The sequence below is a fragment of the Pieris napi genome, chromosome 16 (genome assembly GCF_905475465.1).
Source record: "Pieris napi chromosome 16, ilPieNapi1.2, whole genome shotgun sequence".
NCBI classification, from domain to species: Eukaryota; Metazoa; Arthropoda; class Insecta; order Lepidoptera; family Pieridae; genus Pieris; species Pieris napi.
This window is the reverse complement of record NC_062249.1, coordinates 1,129,686-1,149,366: the sequence shown is the minus strand read 5'-3', so window position 1 is coordinate 1,149,366 and position 19,681 is coordinate 1,129,686. Positions and strand designations below refer to the sequence as shown.

Here is a 19,681-nt window from a genome sequence, read left to right as displayed (position 1 = left end):
GCTACTATCTATCTTTCAAACTCCTAAGTGATAAGGGGTGTCCACCCCAAATACTTATTTTTTTATTAATACAAAAATACATACAACCCCTAATTTTCACCCCTCTACGATCAACCCCAATTTTTTATTACAGTAGATAGTTGTTTTTATTGAACTAAAAAAATGTTTCCTAGAAATAATTAAACTAAACAACGTTTGCCGGGTCAGCTAGTTTAATAATAAAATAGTATTTGTAATTACAAATACGTGAGTAGAACCTTAATAATAGGCCGGCAACACTTGTTTGTTATGTATGAATCTAAAGACCCTGCCGGCCCTTTGTCTCCGTTTCCTCTCTTAAATAAAAGTATAACTGTTAGGTAAAACTCGAAAAGGGACGATAAAAGGAAACAAAAGAACATTATACACGATTTGCTCTTTTTAAGGCGCTTGTAATTACGTTATTCAGGACAAAAAATATATCGTTCCTGGCTTCGATCTTGTTGAAAATTTTATCGATGTCTGAAATGGCTAAACATGGCGTTTTGGCATAGAAATGACAGTAATTTATTTAAATTTCTCTAAAACTATTCCAGAAAAAAAAGAAAATTAAAACTTTTGTTTGGCTTCATTGGCCAATTCATTAGGTATGTTGGTGACCAGACTTTTGTTCCTACCTTAAAAAACTATATGTTGTATAGTTGTAAATCGATTTGACTATGTTTTGTATGACATATACAAATATGTAATCTACACGGAGCGTATATTCATAAATATAAACGTGAAAAATAAAACAAATATAAACAATAGTAAAAATATTTATTCATGTCATTGCCATGTCAAGATAAAAAAATTCTAGATATTTCTAGATTTTTTTTCAACAGTAAAGAGTTTCTATTGAATTCGATACCGAAAACTTTACTAAAACCAGAATCCACAGACTGTATATGCAACAAAAATTTCATCTACATAGGTTATGTATAAAAACATAAATCATTGTTCACGCTCATCACGCGCACCTTCCATCATTATTTTTTATCATGTAATTATTTTTTAATAATCATAAATCGGAAATCTCTTGATTACTTTTTATTAATAAGATCTATTGACAGGTTAAATTGTCCCTTCTCCAAATCGCAGACAACTTGGTAACTCCACTTGTCCGTACTGTTTAGTACTTGTGGGTGTTTCTGAAAAAAAAAACCAAAGCCCCAATGAAGTATTTAGGGATAAATGCTTCATCAATATATGCGCTTTATCAGGACAAGGTAATATAAGGTATAAATGAGTGAATGTGACAAGATTGTTAGAAACTGCAATATATAGACCAAATAGTAATCAATAAAAGGACTATTCAACACAAACAGTGTTTTAATTCAAACCAGTAGTTCCTGGGTTATAAATGGGAATTTACCAAACTCGTCTCTAGTTTACCGCGCGTAATTAACTCATTAAATACTTTTAATGTTTTAAATACTTAAAATGGTACACAATATTTCAAAAAGTATTGAATTTTTTAAATTTTTAAAGTGAAACGTCTTTAGGCGCATGAGGGTAAATTTTTTACGGATGAAACGCAATAATAATAATATTAGCGTCACGAAAATGTGCAGCCTTTTTGTCGAAGAAAAGAGAGAGCAATAAGGGGGAATTACCTTATAGAAATTCTATTTTTAAAACTAAAATTTCGTAAACAGAATTTAAGAAATATTAGTACTTTATATTTTATGCAAAATAATTTATTGAAATCTCAAATGACAAATTGTAAATTAAAATGCCACGTGTTTTTAGTATCGAAGAAATAAATTTAAAAAATGAAATTTATTATTGGTATTAATTTTCGACACTTAATATTTTAATGACAATTTAATTTAACAAATTCATTAAATTCCTAACATATCTTCATTTTTCCCTCCACCAGTCTCGGAAATCTAAAGTTTTAGATTTGTATAAATATGAACAAGAGTTAAAAATTAGTTTGCCAACTTTGTCACTTCTGACATGTGTAACTATGTACGCACGCACTTTTTTCGATTTAAAAATATTTCATTATAAAAAGTTTTAAATATTAAAAAAAGTATTGATTATTTAATACTTGTTTAACTTGTAAATTATTTTAGTATTTTTTTTAATTCCACGTAAGTTACATTATTATGAAATATTTAAGACTATTTCAATTATGTATTTAAAACATTACATTGAAAGTATTTCAAAACAATTCATTATATAAATTATTAAATACTTGATATAGTATCAGATATTTAAAATGTATTAATTGCGTTATTAGTCACAAACTTTCTTATTAAAAAAAAAATATCTACCAATATCTTCACGGCCTGCCTCGTGTGCATGTCCCATTCCACGAGTTGGCCCAGCATTGGCACATCAGTTGGGCCGGCGCTCATTTGCTTGCCGCCAACTATCCACATAGCCCATATCGCAAAACCGTTTATATTGTGGCTTCCATCAGATGCATCTCTAAAAATATTTAATTATAAGAACAATATTGTGACAGTCTATATTTCATTTTTTTTATTGATAATGCAATAACTGTGATGTCATTTAAAAAAAAAATCGACTCGAAAAATCTAAATTATAGAATTTCCCCAAATATCTAAAAACGACTAAGTTTTGATGAAATTTGAACTATTTGAAATATTTCTGTTTCATGATCAAATGTCAATTTAATAGGCAAGTAGGTGATCAGCCTCCTGTGTCTGACACACGCTGTCGACTTTTTGGGTCAAAGCAAGCCGTTTTCCTCACGATGTTATCCTTCACCGTTCGAGCGAATGTTAAATGTGTACATAGAAAGTAAGTCCAATGGTAATGGCAATTAAATTAAAGGACCATTTTCCATGGATCCATTTTCATAATTACAAGAAATGTGTAGAGAACACACACACACACTTATTAAATGAACACACATGCTGTAAAATAGTAAAAAGTTTCTCAATCTATACGTGATTTATATGATAGAAATTGTTTTTCAAAATTTAATTTTTAAATTCTTTTTTAAGATCAATTTACTTCTGCTTGCGAATATTCTTTTATTTATGAATTATATATTTTTACACTTACACAATATCAAAGACGCCATCTCCAGCCATGGTAGTATTAAGGTCTTTGAAGTTGATCTCTGCCAGCTTCCGTGGACTTCCTCGGCACTTGCAAGGGTACTCCCATAGTGGCTGTTCTTCGATCTCGGCATCGCTTATTAATCGAGAATTCTGAACAAAAAAATGTTTCTGAATACTTGCTTGATATAAGCAAAATGTTCCGGATAGCTTGCATCTTTTAGCTGTCTTGAAGCGTCACGCGAAATCAAATTAATTTTTGATAAAACGCTCTTTTGATAGATATTAATAAAAAATTAAGTCATTGTAAACGAGATGTCATGTACTAAATATGTATTTCCATAGTTATAACATTACTGTATAGTCTTTATACACATAAAATTCTCGTGTCACAATGTTCGTTCCCATACTCCTCCGAAACTTTCTTTTGTAAAACGTTACGATGCGGGGCGGGGATTGAATTACGCGTTATTGTTAATATTATTTTCGATTTACACCACATAACAGTAACTAAAGAGTCACTAGGTGGTGACGAAACGTTTTACTATACTCGAGTACAGTATTGTACTTGGGTACTGAAAAACGTTACGGCGAGTTACATGGGGGGGGTTAATAATCTCAAAAAATTGCGTGACGTAATAACTTGAACGCTCCCTAAGTGACAACTGGTTAAGCGATAAAACTCTATTAATGAGATTATGTACCGCCTACTGGGTCCCCGCTCTGCTAAAACCACTATAAGTGAGAACCATTAAGGCTGTAAAAGTGACAGTCATTTTTCATGCGTAAAACCCCTAAAGGTGAAATTGATAGTTGAGATTGAGATTAGCTTTTGCTATTTAAGACTCATTCTCAAATTTCGAGGGAGTGTTATTTAATTCAAACCAAATGTGTGTCTGTTATTGTTTTCTATAGTTTTTTAGACCTCTATATGTGAGTCAAACCCTTCTGTAACTTTGTAACCTAGAAACGGGTAAGTGTGAGTAAATGAACCTCAGAGTATACGTTTAGAGTATTTTTTATATTAGTTTTTAAAGTATACCTTTTTTTAATGTAAATAAATGATGTTTATTAAAAACTTACCTCAACAAGTCCATCAAATATTGTCATGTCAATGCCCTCGCACACATTTAAAGGAACCCGAATTTTATGTAAATCATTAAATTCCACCGGCATCGCCCAAAATTCACAACCGTCAGGCAAACACACAGACTCCAACTTATATTTATGCAATAAATATGCAACTTTTAAATTTTCCCACGGCAATATCGCCGAACTGAAATTCGGGTCACAGATAACATTCGTCACTTCACTGAGAACATCCTTTGTAATCTCTGGTATTATTCTCACGTTGTCTATGGCGTTTTCTTGTATGTAATCATTTAGTATACCGATATGTAGCTGCATAGGTTCCAAAATGTAGACGAATTTTGAAATTTTCGCAGCGGCAACACCGAGGAGGCTGCTACCATTGAGGTCTAACACTATGGAATCTTTTGACAGTTCCTTTTTAATCTGTCCAAGGAGTTTTTTACTTCGTCTTCCGTCATTTAAGTATGAAACGTGTGTTCTCGATAGAGCCATATGTACACCACATTCGCATATTGGCCTTTTATAGTTTTTTGGTTGGGTTTGGTTGTTTTCTGCGAAAAATCTTGTTTTAATATTACATCGATATAAAAATATCGCGATGGGTAGAAGATGGGTCCTATTTTAAGGTATTTATCAATAAAATAAATGAAAATTGTTTTCCTTGCAAAGTAAAATAAAATAATAAATACTTTTTTATACTTAATACCGCCAAAGGTAAAATCCATTTTCAAAACTGATATTATTTTACCTTCTTGAAATCAAAATTGTGGATATATCTTGTCGATTCCAAACCATTATTTAAAAACGTTATTTCATTTAATAACATTAAAATAAATATGTTTAAAATGTTTGACAGATACGAACATTTTGTATTGTATTTTTTTTTCGTCTATATTATGTTTGTATAGTTATTTTATACATTGGATTCTGAAGGCTACTCCGGATAGAGACAATGCAACACATCGGTCCAGCCGTTCTCGAATTTGTAATAATTAAACATTTTTATGTTATTATTTTGTTTTGGTTACCTCATTGATTGATAAAGCTTTTACGGATTTAATTGATACTTTCGTATATGTCGAGTTTCGAAACCTTTCAGGTTTTGAGATGGGTTTTAAAAAAAAAAGTAGATAATTCTACAATAAAACACATACGTAAATAAAACCACAGTGAGTACTCATCCTGACATGAGACCAGGGTGACTTCCTGGTCTTTTGTAACTGCCATGGTTTGTGGAAGATAGTAGACCGCTTGCATCCAGTGGTCTCTCCAGGGTATGGAGTCCTGGGGCCTCTCTGACGACAGGTCAGCATCTGGGTGACCCCACCAAGGTGCACAACTAATTACTATTTTGCCTGAAATTAAAAGTAAACACTTTAATAAACCCTATGGGGTATATATATAAAAGTTATATTTAAATCACTTAATTAATCTTGGAATCCTTTAAGACACAATCTTTTAGAAGAAAAATCATAAAAACTATTTTTTTTTTCATTGACAGAAACATTTCTTTGTTTGTATAGATACCGGCAAACATCTTGAACAAATGTCCTTGCCTGCGCAGAAGCGATTTTAAGGTATTACTGGGAGGGGGGGAGGGCGGTGGTGCGCGGCGGCGACGGTGGTGAGTGACGTGTCGATCGCGTGATTGGTAATTCAGTTTGTACGATGCGCAAACACTCCCTGGTTTATAGCTCAAGAAGTTTGCCGGTATCTGTAATTATGCTATTAAATTATGTATCTACACACTTTTCGTGTTATATATTTGTGTGTTGCATACTATATATTAAATAAAATAAAATTTTTTACCCTCCATGTCCATATTAAGTTCCCACCACATAAACACCATTTGCGCATTCCCAGTTATCATTGAATTAAACTGTTGTTTCACAGTTCGCTTCTTATCAATTGCTGAACGACCGGACCAATCATAATAAAATACGGGTATCTGATCTGATATCTCCTTGAAAGCCTGACGGGGAAGCTGCGATAGCTGAATATCATGAACTGCTGCTGAACCGCCACAATCTTTCATCTGCAATTCAAAATTAAGCATTCTATGTAGTAAAGGGTTTTTCCAGGCCAAACATTTTAAATATCTAAATGTGACTGTTCATAAATTTCAGCATCTTCTTTTCTTAAAATAAAGTTCACAAAAAAGAGTGTGACTTTACATTAATTACAACCTAGCCTATACAATAATTATGGCCAATAAGTAATATTATGTTGACTTAATGTTCTACAATACTAGTGAATAGCTTAGCTTAAACTAAGGTCATGATCATCCCTCCCACCGCGGAACTATGTAGTTCCGCGGGGTCCAGCCTTGTCGTGGCGGGAGGGCTCAGTACCGGCGGCACGGGGCGTACGCCTGAATGTGCTGCTGGAAAGCAAATGGGACCACCACGACGTTATTAGCCGCTCCCGACAGGTTCTCATTAGAAGAACCACGCGAGATGCGGCCGGGTAGAGGGCGCTTTAGCTGTCCGGGCGTTTTTCGGCGCTTTGTGTTTTGTCTTGTTCGTGTCTCAATGTGTTCCCTGCTCCTCAACAGGCTGGTTTGTGGAGCGTTGTGTGCGTGCTCGTTATTTGTATTTCCCGCTTCCCTTTATCCGGCAACGGTGTGTACTTGTATCGGTGTTATTTGTATCTGTGTTTCCTCCTCCCTTGAATGGGCTGGCGGAGAGTGGTGTTTTACGTCCGTCTGTATAATGTTCTTGTGCTGCTTCGTTGCATGCGAAGCCAAGGTGGAGGACAAACGATTACTCATACTGTGCGTCCTATGCGTGGCTGACCCTTCCACGGCCTACATTGGTCTGCCGTACCCGCGCTTTTATTATTACTACAACGTGTATCTCTATGTATACTTTGTCCGTATACAGGTCACCTGAATCCCAAGTTTTGGTTCCCGGCGATGGGATGCATGACCGGGGGGTTTAAACCCGGTCACTAGGGCACCAAAGAGGGGAGCTACCCCTCCTTAAAATTAAAAGCACCTCAAAGCATGGAAAGTAACGGAAAAGTAAAGACTACCCCAGGAGGGTCAAATCCCTCCCATGACCAAGTGGTCATGGCATCCGGTCCGCATCGTATTCTGGGGGCAGACCACGACCATGCGATAGATCCCAAAAACTCACGACCTGGCAATAATACGGAAATAATGAACAAGCTTACGGATCGTAGCGGGCGGTTGGATGAGTGCTCAGGCGCTTTTGCAACACCTTCTACACAAGGAGAGATCGCAATAAGGGAAAGCAATGAGATCGTCCAGCGCACTTCATGTCCATCACCGGTGCGAAGTGCAACCTGGACCTTTCGCGATGGCTGACAATATGAGCTCAGACTCAACAAGCTCCATGTTAAGCATAAGCTCGACACACAATCAACAGAGTCCTCGAGGACTAGGTGAGGCTCCTTGCACCCCAGGGGAGAAGTCGCGCTTCTGGCGACCCCGAAAGAGAACGAGACAGGATGACGAGGAGAGTAGCTGCAGCGACACCCCTATTCTTTCGCACGAACGCACGAAAGCGGGATACCAAAGAGCCCGGAGAGTAGAGAGAGAAAGTGAAGCCGAGGCGGAACTCGCGGCTCTTAACGAGAAACCCACTGAGACAGGTACGGTTGGAAACGCCAGAAGACGCATCGAAGAAAACCTGGCTGCCGTAGAAAAAGTGGCCAGGTGTTCTATGAACCTAAAAGGTACCTTTGTAGCCGCTCTTAAAAAGGCAGTTGTAGCAATCAGAACGGATGCTGATAATCTGGCCGTGCAAACGCTGTCGGATGAAACTCAAGCTCTGCAGCTAGAAAATGAACGCCTCCGTGCACAACTTAATTTACTACAAGGCGAGATGCGCGAGCTGAGGTCGATCTTGCAAGCTCCGAAGGACCACCCAGCTGTCAATGTAGACGAACTGGAGGCTCGGGATCCTCCGACAGGTAGGTGAGCATATCAATGCTCAATTTAAGGATCACGGGTCAAGGCCCAACTTGGAGACGCCAGCCCTTCCCCTTCCGACTGAGAGTAAAAAGAGCAAAAAAGGTAAGGCGAAACCACCTTCCAAATCACCGAAGTCAGCTGCAGCTTCGAAAACAAAACGGGGAAAGGCAACCGTGCAGACGCTTGCCGTTGGAAAGAATGAGCAAAACCGTTTGGCAAACGCGCCGAGAATGGAAATGTTTGAAAGAAATACACCTGTCTCCTCTCCCGCTAGTGCCATTGTATTGCCACACTCCTGGCCCTCGCTGACCACCACCAATGAAGAAAATTGGACGATGGTTACTAAAAAAAGGCAAAAGGCGGCAACGGCGACGCAAAAAAATGTGAGAGCTCCAAAGTCGGCAACATCGAAGGCTGAAAAGCCCCCACCCAGGACACTGCCCAAGCTAAAGGCACCTCGTACCGCTGCAATTGTGCTCACTTTGTCTAAAGACGCTGAAGCTAAGGGTGTTACCTACGCCGCTGCCCTAAAAGAAGCACGGGCTAAAATAGATCTGAAGGAGGCTGGAATTGAGGGCGTTAAGTTTCGCCGAGCGGCAACAGGAGCCACGATAATTCAGATCCCCGGAGCCGGCAGTGGGGAAAAAGCCGATACCTTAGCCAACCGACTCAAAACAGTACTGAGTGACAGCGGAATCAAGATTACACGGCCCGTCCGATGCGCCGATGTCCGCATCTCTGGCCTGGACGACTCTATTACAGCGGATGAATTGCGCGAGGCGATTGCGGCGAAGGGAGAGTGCCCGGCTGATCAAATAAGGATCAGCCGAATACGACAAGATAGATCGGGTCTTGGCGCAGCGTGGGCTAACTGCCCCGTAACGGCCGCCAAAAAACTCTTAGCGGGGCGTTTCTTTGTCGGATGGGTTGCGGCAAATATTAGTGTTGCAAAGCCAAGAGAGCTACGGTGTTTTCGCTGCTTACAAATCGGGCACGTAGCTAGCCGCTGCATGTCCGATACTGATCGTAGCCAACTGTGTTTTCGCTGCGGTCAAGCCGGTCACAGGGCAGCCTCCTGCAGTGAAAAACCCAAGTGCCTACTCTGCGACGAGCCCGGTAGGAAAGCGGATCACAGGCTAGGTGGCAACAGCTGCACAGCTCCCAGTGTGAGGGTACCCAGGCGCCGCTCGTCACCAAAAAAAAAGACGCCCGCAAAGTCTCCGCGCAACAATGCGCGTATGGAGGTTATAGAAACCGCAGCAAAATAACATGGCCCTACGGTTTCTTCAGAGCAACCTAAACCACTGCGCTGCTGCACAAGACCTACTGTACCAGAGTCTGGCGCAGTGGAATATAAACATTGGTATAATTTCCGAGCCCTACACAATACCCGAAAAAACGAACTGGGTTGGCGACCTCGACGGTCTGGCCGCAATTATCGTTACACCGGCAGATGGCTCGCCCTTCATTGGCCCAGTTCGAAAAGGCCACGGCTATGTGGCAGCAAAGTTGGGTAGCAATATGTGTATCGCAAGTACCTACTTCTCCCCCAATCGCTCGCTGGCTGAATTTGAGGCCTTCCTGAACGAACTGGGAAGCCTGGTGCAATGGAGCCATCCGAGACATTTAATCATCGCTGGGGATCTGAATGCAAAGTCTGTGGCCTGGGGTTCACAGGTGTCCAGCCCACGAGGAATTCCGTAGATCCAGAGGAAGAGGCAGAGTGGTTTCGTGGCGCAATGACTTGCATCGCGGATGCTGCAATGCAAAGAAGACGCCCTGGAGCTCACCGGACCAGTGTATTCTGGTGGTCGGCAGAACTCGCCCAGTTGCGGATTGCTTGTGTAGCAGCTCGTCGAGGCTACACCAGGACTCGCAGAAGGCGACCAATTCGCATAGAAGAGGAAAAACAAGCATATAGCGTATACCGAGATGCAAAACTGGCGCTGCGAATAGGTATCGCCGAAGCAAAAAAGAAAGCATGGCAAGAACTGCTTGACACCCTGGAGCGGGATCCCTGGGGACGCCCGTATCAGATTGTCACAAACAAGCTGCGCTCGTGGGCCCCGCCACTCACGAAAAACATGGAGCCGGAACTGCTCAGCACAGTGGTTGCGGAACTTTTTCCTGAACGCGACGCCCTGAGCTCCCCACATGAGACGACCACGGAACACAGTGTCACAGTGTCTGAAGTATCTCCTTCGGAGCTGAAGACAGCAATAACACGCATGACCACTAAAAAAACTGCACCTGGTCCCGATGGCATGCACGGACGAGTGTTAGCTCTGGCCCTCGACGCTGGTCTTGACATGCGCTTTCGAGGCCTACTCACGAAATGTCTTAGAAATGGCCTCTTTCCGTCGACATGGAAGACTGGGTTGCTAGTTCTTCTAAAAAAAGGTGGAAAACCTACAGAGTCACCATCAGCGTATCGACCTATAGTTTTCCTAGATGAAGCCGGTAAGCTCTTCGAGCGTATTATTGCCGGTCGGATTTACAATCATTTGGAAACTATAGGACCAAACATACATAAGGCTCAATTCGGCTTCCGGAAACATAGGTCAACGATCGACGCAATTGCGCGCCTGCGAAGCGTCTGCGAGGAGCAGGTGTCACGGGGCAGAGTGGTTTTCGCGGTATCGTTAGACATCGCGAACGCTTTCAATTCCTTGCCATGGGACTGTATCGCGGACGGCTTACGCCACCACGGCTTACCGGCCTATATAAGAAAATGTGTAGCATCGTACCTCAACGGCCGCCGTGTTATCTTCCCGAAACAAAATGGCATAGGGAGTCACCTCATCAAGTGCGGCGTCCCACAAGGCTCGGTTCTTGGCCCCCTTCTTTGGAACATAGGTTACGATAGGGTGCTGCGAGCGAAACTAGTCCCTGGAGTGTCAACTATATGCTATGCAGACGACACCCTCGTGGTCGCTATTGGAGAAGATTTTAAGGAAGCGCGCCTCCGAGCGACAGCTGGAGTAGCTCGGGTGGTTTCTGAAATCAAGAAGCTCGGCCTTGTTGTCGCCCTTCAGAAATCAGAAGCTATATGCTTCTACGGCCACAGAAAAGCTCCACCTCAAGACGTAGACATCATCGTCAGCGGAGTAGCTATCCGGGTCGGTACTACGCTCAAATACCTTGGGCTGATTCTTGACCCACGGTGGACTTTCAGACCACACTTCGTGGCACTTGCCCCTAAGCTCACCGCCACCGCAAACATGCTCTCGCGCATAATGCCAAACCTCGGCGGGCCGAGTGGGGGGTGTCGCCTCTTATACGCAAATGCGATCCGGGCAAAAGCACTGTACGGGTGTCCCATATGGGCCGACAAACTGACCGGGTACAATCGCACAATACTCAGGCAGTCGCAGCGAGTGGTCGCTGCCAGGGTTGCGAGGGCGTACCGCACTGTGTCTTATGACGCAGTGTGTGTTATAGCCGGTACCGCGCCATGGCATCTCGATGCGGCTGCTTTTAGCGAAGTATATTGGAGGAGGGCCGAAGCTCGGGAAAAAGGGGATAACCCCACACTGGAACAATTAAACGCGTGGCGAGCCTTAGAAGACCAGGAATTGTTAGTAGAGTGGGAAAGAGAGCTGGCGGATGCGAGTGCCGGTAAATATACTACCGAAGCCCTCAGACCTTTGCTTCAACTTTGGGTAAAGAGGCGCTGGGGTCACCTCAGCTATCGACTTGTGCAGATGCTGTCCGGACACGGATGTTTTGGTAGCTATCTGCACAAAGTAGTAGGGTGTGAGGAGTCACCAACCTGTCACCACTGTGTCGGAGACAGCCGGGACGACGCCCTGCATACACTTAGGGACTGCCCAGCATGGGAAGCGGAAAGGAGACCTTTGTTAGATGCCCTCCAGGGCGAGGACGCAATACTGCCAAACGTAGTGAAAGCCATATTGAGCGCAGGAAATGACGGCTCGTGGAAAATCTTCTATAATTTCTGCGAGTCGGTCATGAAAGTCAAAGAAGAAGCGGGAAGAACCAGGGAGCTTTGTCCCGGAACCCGTCCGCGGCGGCGAAAGAAACCGCAGGCCCGTCAAATCCTCGCCACCTAAAGAGTGCCCAAGCGGGGAAGCAGGGGTCCATGCGTTCAAAAGAAGGGATGGTGATCCATCCCTGCAAGCACTGGACCCGATCTCCCCTAGCTATTCCTAAAAGCGTATGGCCCGATCTGTGAAGGATACTTGCTGTGTCAAGTATCTTCACAAATCAACAATGGGCGGGGAGAGGCGGACACAACCGCCGCATCGCATGTCGGGAAGCGGATAAGGCTCTGCTGTTACCGCATCCCGCCTAAGGCGATTGTTGGTGGCGCCTTGGGGTTTTAGTGGGTATGCACATTCGCGAGTCCCACATAACCTTCCCGCACTAAGCAGTCGCACCGCGGTGGGGTATGCGCAATGCATTTCCCCAAGTAAAAAAAAAAAAAAAAAAAAAAAAAGTCATGATCATTAAGTCTTAGTGTTCCATAATGTTTTGACAATATGTTTGTGTACCGTACTTGCACTTATATTCACTACACTAGCTTTATTAACTCAAAACATTTAGTTCTCTTTAGGCGTCTTGTTCCTGTTGAATCCAGAAGTTGGATTGCCTCAGCATTCACATGGTTAAGTAGCCTGTTTAAGTGAGCTAAGAAAAACCGTTTCACCGTAATCAGAACAGTATCCACATTAAGATCCATGGATACTTTCATTTTTAATGCACCATGGTACATTGACAATGTTCCGAAGCACTTTGTTCTGGAACCATTGTATTATTTCTCAATTGCTCTTTGCTGTCCACACAGGTATTATTACTTGTTTATGAAGCAGCTATATGTTATGTATTGACAGGGGTGATGGCCTTCCTATTAACAAGTCTATTTATTTGTACTTATACGTCTAATTCATCTCTTTTCTTTTTCACATGTTCTTTGTAATGCAATTTGGCATCTATGGTCATGCCCAAGTATTTAGCTGTATTAGGATATGAAATTTTTGTGCCGGATTAGTAAAATCAACATGAACAGATTTCGAATGGTTCAGCTTTAGTGAGCGTTCAAGTATTACGTAACGAATTTGGAGGGGGGTCATTTTGTAAAACGTTACGATGCGGGACAGGGTTTGATTTGCGCGTTATTGTTAATATTATTTTCGACTTTCCAGTCGAAACCACCACATGATGGTTATGTATAAAGAGTCACTTTGGTGGTCACGAAACATTTTACTATTGGGTACAGAAAAACGTTACGGCGCGTGACATGGGGAGGGGGGGGGGTGTTAATAATGTCCAAAGATTGCGGGACGTAATACTTGAATGCTCCCTTATTCAGACAATGCAAGGTCTGTCTCGTTACAAGAAAGCATTAATATAATATTATGTGTCAACAAGTTTAACTTTAATAGCTAGAACGGAAGCTTACCTTACTTGGAGCTCTCAGCATAATCTCTAAATCGTCATCTGCCAAATCATTCAGTTTATTCCACTTCTGAAGTGTTGGGCACTCAACCACTTGAGCATAAATCACGGCAGAGTCTGGTACCACAATACAATCCTCCTCCAATAGATTTTTATGTGCATGGTCAAATGTAGATAGAGCTCCTGTAAAATTTAAATGAATCAACAATAGTAAACTAAAAATATGTTTACAATCATTCATAACACATTATCCATATCACCTATATTCACGCCATATTCACACTTCAAATATTATAAAAAGAAAAATCTGTATTGGAGAAACACTACAATTACAAACCAATTTTTCAAAATTCTTTCACTTATATAAAGTAACATCATATTTCAAAAATATCAGCAAGTAGAAAATAATAAAATGCTACAAAGAATCGGGAAAAATTATTTTCTTTAGGATAGAAATACATACCTTCGCCAATTAATTCAGTATCAAAAACTTCAGTGACCAATATATTAGCCTTTTGATTCATATCTCCGTCTTCACCTACTGTTAGGTCAGTAGATCTTTTAGGTATTACTTTAATTTTATGTGAAACTCCATTCCTTTCTAATATCTTAAGGCAACACTCTGCCATTGGTTTAAATGCTTCACAGGCTGTGATAGTATCTGCACCACATTTTGCTGCCATTATAGAGAGGAGCCCGGTACCAGTTCCTGTAATTGAGATTATTTTCTTATTATGCAGTTGAGTTTAGTTGAGGATGAAACAGACTACGTACATAGAATAAATTATACAAATTAACCTATATCTAACACATTCGCCTTTTTTCCATCATTGTGCATCTTCTCTATAGCAAGTTGTAATGCTCTATAATACTTTTTATTTCTTTCAGTATCGTGAAGCATATCTGCAAAAGCCGACCTCGCTATTTCTTGGTGATAATCGTAATCATCGTGTTGAACATCCCATTCTGTACCACCAGTGAGGGGATTGCGCTTCTGAGTAAACACTTGCATTTTAATGCTTTGAAAACTGTAAAACCTAGGGGCAAATTTGTATAAATTAGTTTATGGTGAAATTTTCTGACGTTATATTTGAATTCTAGAAAAACGCCGGTCCTACCTTTTAAAGAAGGATGAAACTACTAAACTACAAACTTTTTTACAAATAACTGTTTGCATCTACAAGAACAAATACATCGTGTCTGTTTATACAAGTTATTATAATGATAACAAATAGTTTAAAAATGCATTAAGATAACCAAAACCCAAATGCTCAATCAAAATTGATCGTAGATATCTCATATGACCATTAGGCATTAACTGTTAAGATTAAAAATAACATGTTTTGATTAGCCAACAGTCAAATGTCAATCATAGAGTAAATGTCAATATCAACTCAAACTCATAATGTACTTATAAGCATAGATTATGACTTATAAGATTTTAGGGCGGTTTTATTTATATGAATAACATATTCTGATCTTTCCAACTACTATGACTGATGAGAGAGAATTTTTATTGTAAGATTAATATGTTTTTTTCATATATATACGAGTTTACAAATCTATTAATCATCTATAAAAAACAGCGATTATGCCAGGCGGTATAATCGCAAAAAATTTAATCCATGGATTACCGACGAATTTTGGTAGAGTAGGATAGTATCTCCTATTTTACAACTGTAACATTCTTCAAGTATACTTGATTTAGATTTTTCGCCAACACAGATTTTAAACGAACTATGTATCAGTTACAGACGATTGTGTTTAAGATACTTTAAACTAGTCTATGAGATGTAATTGTCAAAAAAATGATCAATGCGGTAATAGTTGTCAGTTGAATCGTCTTTCATTACGACGTTTAATATCATGGCGGCCGCCGTAGGCAGAATTTGTGGGGCACGACTTTTGAAAAATTATGGCATAGTTACACCCCAGGTACTAAAACAATAGCTGTAGTTGTTCTATTTGGTGCTAAAATTGCGACAAATACCGTTTTATGGGATCCGGGTGTGTCAAAAGTGAAACCAAAAATTATGCAGAACGATCTCGGGTGCCCGTGTATTTAACGTTTTTTGGGGATTACTCTTCACCGCAGTATCTCTTGGTGTATCGTGATCGCATAGTTAGTTTGTCTGAAGATCGTTTCAAAATGCCCTTTTATTAAATGGAACAGAGGTAACCTTCATAACATTATGTAATAAGTTTTCAAAACTAATGGATATCATCCCTTTCAGGTGTATCAGCTGTCCACTAGTGCTCAAGGATGGACTAAAAGTAGAAAATTGGTACGTAAACAGTTTTCCTACTCCTACATAAGTCTTATTGAATTTTCTCTTTGATAAGTAAATGAAATAAATATCATGTATCTGGAAATGATTGTCTCTAAAATACCAATTTTCCTCATTCTTATTACAAAAATGCATATAATATTCAAAAAAATATATATTTTTAGAAATTTTTATTTGATCAAAAAATAAATATTTGGTATTTAAGGTGTAGGTATCTATTAAGTTGAAATTAATAATATAAATGTAGCAAATACTAGGTTAAACATTATTTGTTAATAATATATTTCAAAATTTAATTAGTTAATATTGGATTCAAGAGCAGTTGTTATAATTCTTTTAGTGTAACATACTTCACAGGATCAATATTTCAGCCATTTATCATTTACCCTTTTGTTTTAAAATTCTATATTTCCTTAAACCCATTTTCAATTGGTTTATATGTATTTTTATTACAGTGGTTATCCACATTAGGTGTAGTTGGCGGAGGCGTAGGAGCATTACTTTTTGCTCTAGAGCAATCTGTTCAGGCAACAGGTTCCGAGGCCCACCCATACCATCAGCCATGGGCTCATGATGGATGGTTTAAGTCTCTTGACCATGCCAGGTATGAATATTGTGTTTGGTTTTACAGTTTGGTAGATCTGCTAGATAGGATCTGCTCACTATTATTAAGATTAAATTAATGATGGGTTGTTACATACTTGTACTTACATATATTTTACTTGACATATATTTTTCATAAAATTATTTTTTTTTAAATAAATAACTAGTATATAAAACTTGGTCCTCATAATCCCAATAAAAAATGTCTCTATAGGTATCTCCTTATCCTTAAGATAAAATGTAATGCATCAATGACTCCTGTCAACCAATGTCTTTGATTCACAAGGCTATGTAAAGTTACTATTGGATTATTACTTTCACAGCGTACGTCGAGGATATGAAGTGTACAAGCAGGTGTGCAAAGCATGCCATTCACTACAGTACATCTCGTACCGTAATTTGGTCAATGTGACCCACACAGAAGCAGAGGCCAAAGCGGAGGCTGCTGAAGTAAGTTGTGGAAGTGTATTAAATTATGTACTTAACAGGACTAACTTTTGTATTTACTCCTACATATTTTTTAACAGACCTTTTAATATTGTGAAGGAAGAGTTTTACAATTAATATGTTTTATTTAATAAAACTACAACAATACCATCTATGATTGAGAAATTATGGAAATATAACTATGCACTGTTGTGGTAGATATGGAATAAATCCTTTCTTTAATTTCCAGTATAAAATATAATTTGGTATAGAAATAACTTCAGCCTGCATGACTTAATAGATTGAGAATTTGCCAGGATAATACCAACTTACACAGAAAATTATTAGGGACAGAATGATAAGATATAAATAAAATTTCAGGTAATGATTAAAGACGGACCGGATGATGAAGGAAACTACTTTGAAAGGCCGGGCAAACTATCTGACTATTTCCCATCGCCATATCCCAATGAAAACGCTGCTAGGGCTGCCAACAACGGTAATTGTTTAATTATATTGCATTATTTAGGTTTTATCTTGCAAGCAGTTTCTACTAGGTCAAATTACCAAACTCTTTTTTTTTTTATTTACCCAGGTAAAATTCATTAAAAGCAATAATTAAAGATTAATTATGAAAAAAATATATTTAAAACTTCTTCAAATATAGTAATTAGTATCAACAGAAATGACAAGCATGCTTTACTAAAGTATGGAAAACATTCTGTAGTTTCTATTAAAAAAATGATTGTAATTTGTTGGCTTTTTCCTTAAAGTACATAAGTCAATATGTTTCCTCCATACTAAGTAAAGTGATCTCGCTAGATTGAAAATAATGGTTGTGATAAATGATTAGTAGATTCTGTTACAAACAATCCATTGAATCTGTCTTAATAGATATGTCTTGGATAGTTTGATGGAAAAACCACAAAAAAAATATTTTAACCTGATCAGACATTTTACTTGGTTTCCAACAAGCAAAGTTGGAGTTTGACTGAGATGTTAGCCATCATGTCAGTGATAATCAAAATGTATATATGTACTGCATTTATTTAACACTTTTTATTCTCAAATATAGTTTATAGCTTTGTCCTCTTGTTACATCTTGTCTAAGCATCACAACCTTGTTTTTGTGATGGAAGAAGAGCTCAGATGTTATTTATCTTTTAAATTTTCAGGTGCTTACCCACCGGACCTATCATTGATAGCATCAGCCCGCCATGGTGGTGAGGACTACATATTCGCTTTACTAACTGGTTACATGGAACCACCGGCTGGAATTCCACTCCGAGAGGGTCAGAGCTACAACCCCTACTTCCCAGGTGGAGCTATTTCTATGGCCCAAGTTCTGTTTGATGAGGTATGTTAAATTTAATTTATAAATATATTTCCAAGTTTGATACTCATCAAATATCTAAAATCTTTTAATTTTATTTAATTTGCCTGAAAATTTGCCTGTAAGCTAAGTAATTTTAGTTAATTAATATATTTATTATAACTTTATATAAATTTTAAAATTAAAAAAAAACATATATAACCTGGAGACTGAAAAATAAAATGTGTTGTCAAAACTGTATCTCATTTTTTTCAAGAATTAATTTTACTAAAAAGTTTTATCACAGGAGTATCGTAAACTTAATGGTTAAATCAGCTGGAATAAATTGCGTTTTGTTTTGTAGTTAAATATAATGTAATTACTAATTATACTACAATTGTCAGTAGTTAATAGGATATTTTGTTGTTAGGCCGCTGAATACACGGATGGAACTCCAGCCACAGCCTCCCAGCTGGCCAAGGACATTTCCACCTTCCTTAGATGGTGTGCCGAGCCAGAGTTAGATGACCGTCGCCTGATGACCATCAAAGCCATCGGCATGTTCTCCATGCTCACGGCCGTAGTCTACTACTACAAGAGACACAAGTGGTCCGTACTCAAATCACGCAAACTAGCCTATAAACCAGTATCTAAGAAATAAAATGTAGAGCTATATGTATCTATCCTTTTAGACAATTTTTTTCAATAGTACCATTACATTATGTTTATATTATTAAATAATTTATTTTATAATCTGGCGTTTATTTCCTTGGTTACCGAACTGTTGGTGCGTGATATGTAATTTATTGTTGAATGAAGCACAGGCATAATATTGTAGTGGTATTGTAATTGTGCTAAGTGATATTCCAGTATCAGCTGTAAACCAATGTACAGTCAATAAATGAGTTATTGAAAAATTGTTGTTTTGATTACAATATGATGTATAAGTGTATAGTTTTATAACATTCTATCTAGATATAGTGCTGAAGTAGCCCGTATTTTTTAGTTCACTTGACATGATGTAATCAAAATGAAAAAATAATTTTGCAATATTAGAAACGTATAATTACGTGGGGTAGGAGCAGAGGTCCTGGGTTTGCATTTTCGGAAAAACAATTTGGATTTCATGAGGCCTGATCACATCCTACTTAATATTGTATTGGATTTATAAAAAACTACTCAGTTAAGTTAAAAAAAATAATTTAATAGTAATCAAGTAGATGTTTATTTTAAAAACATTAAGCTTACGATCGAAATAGAATAGCGAGATTATGTTGAGTGCGTCTGTAAACGATATGTTAAATGGCTAAATGCCAATTAAAAAGGACCATTTTTATGGAGAGATATGACATAAAACTACAAAGATACAAGTTTTATATAGCGTATAAAGGAAAACCGCGAAGCTGAAGAGCATAAGTTGGATGTGATTTATTTATACGAGACTAACATTCCCGGTTCATGTTGAAGTAGTGAAACAAAATACTGCGCCCTTATATGAGATAGATGAAGTATATAAAATCGTTCGGTCACGAAGTTTTAAGACTACCTT

General features: G+C 38.8%; 2 protein-coding genes across 3 annotated transcripts; one reads left to right on the top strand and one right to left on the bottom strand.

Moving 5' to 3' along the window:
- Nucleotides 1–832: 832 nt before the first annotated feature.
- On the bottom strand, nucleotides 833–14,829 carry LOC125057119 (protein arginine N-methyltransferase 7). Of its 2 annotated transcripts, none has more exons than XM_047660599.1 (10): nucleotides 14,622–14,829; nucleotides 14,278–14,540; nucleotides 13,967–14,212; nucleotides 13,508–13,686; nucleotides 5,958–6,183; nucleotides 5,303–5,503; nucleotides 4,140–4,699; nucleotides 3,061–3,209; nucleotides 2,301–2,457; nucleotides 833–1,169 (listed from the first exon to the last, which is right to left on the bottom strand). In XM_047660599.1, the coding sequence occupies exons 3-10, from the start codon at nucleotides 14,184–14,186 to the stop codon at nucleotides 1,062–1,064; spliced, it is 1,800 nt and encodes a 599-aa protein (XP_047516555.1). In that variant the 5' UTR covers nucleotides 14,187–14,212; nucleotides 14,278–14,540; nucleotides 14,622–14,829; the 3' UTR covers nucleotides 833–1,061. The 2 variants fall into 2 exon arrangements, with proteins under 2 accessions (XP_047516555.1, XP_047516554.1); XM_047660598.1 differs by having other exon boundaries at nucleotides 14,302–14,540.
- A 452-nt stretch (nucleotides 14,830–15,281) lies between these two features.
- On the top strand, nucleotides 15,282–19,049 carry LOC125057120 (cytochrome c1, heme protein, mitochondrial). The gene is made up of 7 exons (XM_047660600.1): nucleotides 15,282–15,438; nucleotides 15,738–15,788; nucleotides 16,247–16,395; nucleotides 16,718–16,844; nucleotides 17,202–17,319; nucleotides 17,996–18,177; nucleotides 18,563–19,049. The coding sequence occupies exons 1-7, from the start codon at nucleotides 15,370–15,372 to the stop codon at nucleotides 18,791–18,793; spliced, it is 927 nt and encodes a 308-aa protein (XP_047516556.1). The 5' UTR covers nucleotides 15,282–15,369; the 3' UTR covers nucleotides 18,794–19,049.
- The last annotated feature ends 632 nt before the right edge of the window (nucleotides 19,050–19,681 follow it).